Raw genomic sequence first — 9,077 nt, forward strand, 5'->3', positions numbered from 1 at the left:
AAAAAAAAAAAGAAATATCTGATTAAAAATGTTATAATATATTTAAATATTCACCTGTAAATTTTAAAATATTGAAAATACCTTGTATGAGAGCACTGCTCATTGGAAATTTAGTTCTCTTAGTTAAATATGGTCTTAAAATCAATTTTTTAAAAATAATTTTAGCTACTTCCTTAGTATATGGGTCAGTAAACCTAGCTGTAATAACGGAATGATGTATACTTTGAGCTCCTAGAAGAAAGATAACATGTAGAAAACTTTCTCATCTAAAAACAAAACAAAATAAACAAAACGATATCAATGCAAACAACAAAATTATCATAAAGCTCCCAAGTCAGTGAACTTGCTGTTTCCAAAGACTACAATTTGTTGTTGTTTCGCTTTGAACAATAGACTTACGCCTTTTTACATAACAGAGAATTGGAAAACTAGACCAATGCTTTCATCAGGGTCAAGCTTTATGAACTATTTTTCATGAAAGCAAAGGCAAACCATACTTATGAAAAAATAAAACTTCAGCAAAGTGACTGGCCAACTCTTCTTTCCTTAAAAACATCAACCCTTCATTTTTGATAACAAAATGGGAATAATAGTAAATTATTTTAACTTGTTCTCAGAGGCTAAGTAAAATTTAACCCACATCACATTCCTTGGGAACTTCGCCATTTTAGTAACTACACAAAAGATTATCCCGTGCATATCCATCAAATGGTGACTCCTTTGTTCAGATTTTTTCAACCCTGTTATTTTCCTGCCCAAAATAATGCAGGTCATCTCTAGATTCTTATAAACTTTCTAAAGAGTAATTCAATCTCCTCTGTGGCAAATACACGATTCAAAAATTAGTAGTTACAACCACTAGAATATAAGATCCACAATAACTAGGGCCATATCTGTCTAACTCATCCTTTCCTCCCCATGCCTAGAGCAGAGCTGATCTTAGTTGCTGAATGAGTGAACAAATCAATCCACCGGAATTATCCTGTGGCCTTTTGAAAGCCTTTCTATAAAGTTTTTATTTGGTTTTAAACGGCTATACAATACATGCATTGAAGAAGCTATTTCAAGTGTTTGTTTTTCAGTTGTTACCACTGAATATATTTTATGTTTTTCTGGGTTCCTGTAGATAGTTTATTGCAATTGTAGAAGTTAGTGGCTTTTTTTTTTTCCTGCAAACTACTGCTAGAAAGCATTTTCTAGGACTGAAAGAAGTGCCTGATCGTAGTATGGGATTTCTTCCAGAAGGAAGTACACATGGCAGAATCATGACATAAAGATTTTTTTTCCCTTTTAATCTGCAATAAGAAAATACACCCCCTCAGAAAAAGGAATGTGAATCAGCTGCCATGTAAACTGAGCTCATTCCCCTTTGGTCCATATACTGAGCTTCAATGTTTCTGGAGACTTATCTTCTAAATGTATTGCCCTTGGAATTTCCAGACCAAATTTTTCTTAAAAGATGATAAATCAAATGGTCTTTAGGGTGCTAGGCTAAAGATATATGTAACACGATTATACTGAATATTTACCATACCTTAATGATAAATATTTCCTTTGAAACTTTCTAAACAATGTAAGCAGCTAGATTACAACATGTCAAAAGTAAAGACAAAATGAAGACTCAGAGATTAAGGGAGTATTTTGGTACTTGAAAGATAAGATTTGGCCATAAAAATTTACGTGTTTTGCTTTTGATAACTGCATATTTTCACTTTAGTAATGTTGAAACTCTGTTATCTGGGCTAAGTGAATAGTAGAGAGACTGACCTGGTTTCCTTAATATCTAATATATCATAAAAGCACATTACAGAATTAAGATTAAACCATCACTCTGAAATTTTAGAACATAAGACATTGTTCAGCTTAAAATTTTATTTTGTAGAAGAAGGGATGTAAAGCTCAGAAATATTTTTAAAAGTGATTTGTCCAAGATTGCAAAGTAATGGAGGAAAGAAGGAAGAAAGAGAAAGCGACAGAGGAGAGAGAATCACAAAGCTGCTTTTCTTTCTATCCTGTTCTGCTTCCTTTACTGCTCATTAGGTGGCACTGTCTCTCACATTTGGAGATATTAAAACTGAAAACGCTAAACTCTCAGAGTTTCCATTCTCAAGAACAAAACAAATAAGATAGGTAAAGAGAACCTGCATCCCACTCACCCAAATCAGAACACTGGACCACTCGAAGATGGCATTGACAGCGGAAGGGGCACACTGGGCCTAGGGGTGTCTCTAAACCGGGGTCATAAGGGTCTTCTGGGCCTATCCCAGAAGCCTCATCTTCTAGCATAAAGTCAAATAAGCCTCTCTGTTGAAACGGTCCGGCCCAGGAAACTTGTACAAGCAGAAGGAGGATGATAGTGGCCTTCATGATTTATCTCATGTATTTTCACAACCAGGGAACCTAGGAAACAAGTGAGAGATTTAAGAAAAATAGCACTGCCTATATTGTATGTTGTTTCTCATATAATATGCCACAATAGAGTGAGCACAGAGGAAAGGTGAAAAATCATCTTTCATTTATTATCAGGAAAGAGAGCATTAAAGATGTATTGAAAGGTGATCAGATACATTTGAACATCGTTTGCACAGCTATTTACTTAGGATGAGAAATCTGAATATTATTTAAATCTGCTTGTTTGAATCTTGGGTCTGAACTATGATGATATACTATATATCCAAATCATTTGCAAAATTGTCATGATAGTCAATCATGTTGGACTTTTCAATCCTTACTTAACACAAGCCTTGCCATGGTCAAATAAAATTCTCTCTATACACTAGGAGATCTCCAATTTCTGCTTCAGAAATATTTCTGGAAGCCAGTCACATCTTTCATCCCACCACATTTATTTTGGTCTAGGCCCTTCTTATCTCTCCCTGAACCACTACAAGAGCTTCCAATTCATTTCTGCCTGGCATATTTCCTCTATTTCAGGCCATCTTCCACTTTGCTGCCTGAATCATCTTCTAAAAATTCAATGTCATTTATTAATTTCTACTACAAATCATTTGTTAACTTCTTATGGTTTATCAATACTGTCCACAGTCCCTGTGCTGTTTTCAGACCACTCATAATTTGATACAAATTAGTAGCTCTAGCCACATTTCTTTTCATTGTCACTGCATTCCCCACCCTCACCTGAACCATGACAATCAAAGCTACTTGCCATGTAGAATACCTACCTTGCAAGAGTGTTGTAAAGATTAAATGAGATAGTGGTCTTCTCTTCTGTGTTCCCTGGCTCATCCAGGCAGGATGCTGCTTTCTCCCTCTTCTCTGTTCCCAAAGCACGTTGCTCTTACCTCTTTTAAATAACTTATCACATTATATTGCAATTTGCTTTGCGTGCTTGGTCTGTCCCCCCACTAGACGATGTACTGCTTCAGGGCGTGTCTTATTATTCCTTGTTCTGTACCCGCGCCTTGCACAATATTTTGCACACAAATGACTCAAATGGCCATCACTTTATTCACAATATGATTTATTCCATTTGTTCCAAGCAATCAGTTCGATTTTTTAAAACACAAAATTAGCTTTTTTTTCAATATCAAATTTCTGATATAAAAAAGTCATCAGATTGAAAACTTCAACTTGGCATAAGCAAGATCGACTTTAAAAAATAAATCAATTCCCTAGTTTCTCAAATATTATTTTTAATAAGCTAATAAACACATATGGACAATCCTAACTGATTTTCATATGATGTATATATGGTCTTCTTTTGCCAAAAGGGCATTTTGTAAAAAACAAAGTATTGTTTCAATAAATGTATTGCACATTTATTTCATTCATTCCACAAGCACAAATCTATGTTGTTAAATCAATTGAAGTGCACTAAATAAATCTCAGTGACAAAATCATAATTAATCTGAATAACAAAAGGTACTTGGTTATATAGAAACAAAGTCATTTTGGGGATTAAATATTTTCAAATCTCACTGAAACTATTCTGATAGCTCCAAAACATTGTAGATATTTAGCCTCATCATCTGTACCTTGAATTGTACACTTAGAAGAGTCCACATTAAAGCTGGGTTGTTTTGTGTGAGTAGTTTTGAGTCATTATCCAATTGTAGTGTATGTTAAAAAAAAAAAAAAAAGAAGAAGAAGAAGAAAGGAAGGAAGAAGAGAAAAGAAAAGAAAAAGGGAAAACAAAGATCTTTGTATGTTCTAACCCTAAGGTATCTTCTGGAAATTTTGGCCTGGAATCGCTAAAGAAGAAACAAATGTTTTTTTAGTTTCTTACATCTTTCCTTAGTTTATATTTACTACTGATATATGTCTAAAGCAGCACATGTTGAATATGGGCTTGTGGCTTTTCATTTAAAAAAAAAAACATCATAAAGATTATTATTCGCACTGCCACTTTAAGTTCAACATTAAGCTTTGTCTAGGAGCCCACTCCCACTCAGTTGCTGAGTTTCTTTTAAGAGAAGACTTGCCTTGGCAGCCTGTTCCCTTGGATTGTAGCTGAGGGAGTGGTTTTGTATCTGTTTCCCATTAAAAATGCAATGTTTATGGTTTACCACAAGCTTGCTAGCCTTGCATATTTAATGTCTTACAAGTTTAAAAGAAAAATGAAGCAAAGTAATTGCAGATTTAATAAATAGCAACCACAGTTAATGCAGATGTCGCTTTGAAATCTTTTCTCCAGAGCAGAAAATGCCTGGTTGTTTCGCTAACAACCCAAAAAAAGAAAATGTTGAACATTAACTGAGAGGAACAGTATTACAATTTATGTTTGTTTACTCCTGTTAAAATGGTGCAAATTCTGCTAACAATATTCTTTTAGATTGAAGCTGAATATAGACAGGCATCTTACGACTTCAATCACTGATTTTTATTTCACTTTCATTTGCTTGTGTGTGTGTGTGTGCGTGTGTGTGTGTGTGTGTGTGAAAGAGAGAGAGAGAGAGAATGTGCATATGTGTGCATTTAATCCTGACTGTCCTGTGGAAAAAAAATAGCATATGTGGAAACTTTGTGCAAATTCTTCCATAAAATCATCTCTTTTAAATTAGTGTCATGGTACTTGAAGACCGAGTATCTTAAAACATTTAATGTGAGCTGTCGATGCTGATAATTCCTTTAGTCATTTCCTTATTTCCTCAATTAATTAGACATATAAAGAGCAAAGAGCAGCTGTCCAGGTAGAAACCAAGGAGATTGTTATTGAGATGATATGCTGTTTAAATTTTAATGAAACTGTTTTAAGTAGTCTCAAAATTCATGACACTTTCCACTTTCCAAGATGATAAGTACTAATGTAATATAATTGCTCCACTAAAGCTAGTTGCCATAGTTTACAAATGTTTTACCAAAAACAATAATTTCTGGTCCCTAAAACTACTTAAGTCCACTAAATGAACTGTGTCATTCAGATGAACGTTTGCATTATGTCATCTATGCCTTTGGTGTCACTTTCAAAGACAAAATTTAACCCTCAAGAGATAAGTGAAGCTATAAATGCAAAGCAACATTAAATCCTACAGCATTAGATGATTAAAAACTTCAATAATAATAGATAAAATTTAAAAATAAAGAATAAAAGCAGCATTTATCAGCAAACAAGGGCTACTATAGGAGGCATTTGGCTCTTTTTCTGGTTAGAAAGAGCAACAAGAAAAAAAAAAAAAAGCCACAGGTATTTACATCACTGGGAGTCCACTTACCCAGTGGTCACTGTGTTACCCTGCTTTAAAATTAGAAAATTAACCCACATCCTCATTTTATAGTGAATATGTCTTAAAATTTCACCTGCAGTGAAAATACTGACTAGGACACTTAACATTTAAGAAATTATTCAGCATTGTGAATATCTTAGGCATTTAATAACATAAATATTTTCAATGTTTGTTTTCACTTCTCTGGTGATAATTTCTATTCCTTTCTGGGGTTGAAGAAATGTACATTAGCTATCTTCAGCTAATCACCAGAGCTCACTTGTTTGGGGGTTTTAAAAGTTCTTAAAGCAGACAAAAATTCAGGAGAAAAATACATTTTTAAATACATAGCTCAATTACAAATTGTATGCTACTTTAGAATACTTTTACCACCTCCTAAAGAGCTAAACATTCGTTAATGCAGACACAAAAACATCAAAATAGAGTCCTGGTGTTAGGTTACAGTTTTTTAAAAACCATCTTTGCAAAAACAGAAAAGAAAGAAAAGTAGAACAGTACATTCAATCATTTTACCAACTATTTAACGTCTGTTTTCAAACAATACTTGTTTAAAATGTTGCATAAAGACTATAAAAGTTTAACATTTTTTTTTTTTACGTTTATTTTTCTCACCAAATAATCCCTTTTGCTCTCAGTTTGCCCGGAAGTTTTATTAGTCTGTAGCAGAGTTCAGGACGATTATTGAAAACCATACCTTTTAATCCAGGAATTTGCCACGGGAGCCCTCAAAGCTGAGATGTAATTACACTAAATATTCAGCCCAAGTCAAAGAGTTTGCAGGTGTGGAAAGGAGGAGGGGATAGGTGCTGCTCTGTGACTGTCACTAACTTGAAAACCTCCTGCTTCTACTCCATAGCACGGTTAAAAAATAAGGTTTCCCTCAATGAACACAATCCCGCTGACACCCACATTAGATCATATGGTAATGATATGTCTCTTGTATTGTAGCCAGAAACTTTATCGGCCTTTTTTTTTCCCCTCCCATTTGCTGTATTCTTTTTGCATCTGCTTAAGATTCTAAGCTGCTTATGTAGTATAGTGGAGCAACTTGATTTGAAATTTGTCTTATCGTAGATTCATTTCCCTAAGACATTGTAACTAAAGGGTTTTTTGCCCCACCCCCATCCCATTCCACTCTCCACCCTTTCTAGCCTTGTTTACAAGTAACATTTATTATACTTCCAAAATGGAATTTTTTTCTTACTTTCAGGATGCGTAAGTCCAGAAAATGGAATGAAATTAATCTTGTAGTTGTTTTAAATGTGGACTGCAAAAATAAATGAGTAGCCTGACGTGAAAGTACTCATTCGGATTCTTACTTGCCTTGGAATGTTTGTGTAAATTCAAGCACTATGCTGTGGAGTTTTCTATATATTTTGAACATATTTCTAAAGTGTCCTGAAAGCAAGCCATGGTTTTATATGAAAAGTAAGTCATCTATCACTTTTATTAATCATAGTTTAAAACCTTTCTCATTGCTCACCAGTTTTTAAGTAAAATACATAGATAACTAGTAGCTGATAACAATATAGTTTAATCATTTATATATGGAAATTTTTATTTTCATAGATTATACTTTTATGTAAACTGGAACTTGGAAAAGGCAATATAGTCTACGTCCCTTTTCAAATTTCAGTAAATGAAAAGAAAAACAAAACAAAGAGCAACTACAAGGAAAGGTATTTATTTAGCCACTGGAAATATTTTTTGAGCTTTTATAATTTCCTTGCTGGATGCTGTTAGTTGTCTCTGTGTAGGTCTCTGTGTTTTGACTTGTATCATTATGCTCTGGCCCCTAGGCGGAAACTGGAAATCAACATCTGTGAAATATGAAAGGATCCCCCTCCCATCCTTCAGCCTCCTTTCTTCCCCCCTCCAGCCATCAAAGTGTTTTATTCCACAGTAAATATATTTTTTCCTCAATAAAACTTAAAGATATTAAATTCTCGAGTGGATATCTCAAGAAGGGGGAGGGGTGTTACCACTTTATTGTTTGCCTTATTTCCCAAGCCCAGCCTCCCAGATAAACAATTTACCCTACTCTCCATCTCCTTAACATTTAATAACCACATATCTAGTTATTCTGATAGTTTACACAAAGGCGAGCACTATTGTCTCTGGACATTGGTGTGGAAATTCATGATTCCCTTACCTGGAATTTATTAATTTTCTTTTCTGAACTCTCTCTGTATGGCACTGATCTCTTTTTGATGATATATACTCACTCCTGCCTCATAGTATAATTGTTTAGCTACGTGTCTTACTCCAAGGGAGGAATGATATTGTGTTCATGCTTATAGAATCCCTGCACCCAGAATAGCCATGATATATAATAAGTTACTAAGATACATTTGCTAAATTAGTAAAGACAATCAAATGATTGGCTATGGACCATATCCAGACTTGTGTTTTGCCCCACTCCTGGTTTAATATTTATCAAAACTTAACCCTACTAAAGTGTGTATTACAAATAATAGCAATCATTATTACAAGACAGAAAGAGAAGAAAGTATTAATGAAAAACTAGAAGAAAAATGCAGAGAAGGAAGAGGAGAAGAAAAAGACATAATTTCTTTTTATGTAGATAATTTTACTTTTATAAAAACAGAACCATTGTGGTTAAGATTTAGATCTTGGTCCTTCTCTTCTGATAGTAAACTGTATGAAATCAGGCAACTTACTTAACCTCTCTGATTTTCAGTTTCCGTATCTTAAAAATGGATAGAAATTCGTACTCAACTCATAGTGTTGCAGCGGAGATTAAATAAGGTCAGAACTCAATCCTTATAAGTAAAATCTCCATAAATGATGGCTTTTATTATTTTCTGATATATTTCAAAACAGTCCTTTGAGTTAGACAAGATAAGTCATATTTACTATTTCTGTTTTACAAAGGAGAAAATTGAAGCGCAATGACTTGCCCAAGTTCACAGAGCTGGCAAGAAACAAAGCAGAGACCAATATCCAGGTCTTCTCACACCTTATCCAGCTTTCATTACTAAACTATAATACGTCTTAAGAAAGAGCAAGCAAACTCTTACTGTATAGAAAATTAATTATCAAAATTTTGGGATAACGTCTTTGCAGACTATTTTACAAACTGTGACCAAGTTACAATGCTTTTAAAACTTTATATTTGTTCAGGAAGAAATAATTTTCTTGTCATTAATGTTGTTTGGAAAGAAACTCACCTCCAAAATCTCAAACATCATCATATTTAAAAACTGCATCTTTAATCACAAGTTACATATATTGTCACACTCATTTTTTCAATAGAAGAAACTATGTCCCGACAAAGTCATACGCAGTTAAGTCACAAAGAGGACACGGCACTATAACCAGAAACCAGGTCTCTTGCAATCTAACATAAAATGGAACAATTTTAAGGCTAGA

At 34.0% G+C, this 9,077-nt stretch overlaps 1 protein-coding gene across 3 annotated transcripts in view; it reads right to left on the minus strand.

The window, feature by feature from the left end:
* The window catches only part of DCN (decorin), a 38,988-nt gene extending 32,137 nt beyond the window's left edge, over window positions 1–6,851 (minus strand). Inside the window, exons 1-2 of one of the 3 annotated variants that reach the window (XM_017548609.2) lie at window positions 6,379–6,851; window positions 2,157–2,400 (exon numbers count right to left, since the gene is read on the minus strand). In XM_017548609.2, the coding sequence (XP_017404098.1) occupies window positions 2,157–2,367 (211 nt within the window). In that variant the 5' untranslated portion in view covers window positions 2,368–2,400; window positions 6,379–6,851. Of the gene's footprint in view, window positions 1–2,156; window positions 2,401–3,182; window positions 3,436–6,296; window positions 6,339–6,378 lie in introns of those variants that run through there. The other 2 variants (XM_017548610.2, XM_017548608.2) reach the window with 2 other exon arrangements.
* Between the last annotated feature and the right edge of the window lie 2,226 nt (window positions 6,852–9,077).

This window comes from Cebus imitator, unplaced genomic scaffold (assembly GCF_001604975.1).
Source record: "Cebus imitator isolate Cc_AM_T3 unplaced genomic scaffold, Cebus_imitator-1.0 Scaffold212, whole genome shotgun sequence".
NCBI classification, from domain to species: Eukaryota; Metazoa; Chordata; class Mammalia; order Primates; family Cebidae; genus Cebus; species Cebus imitator.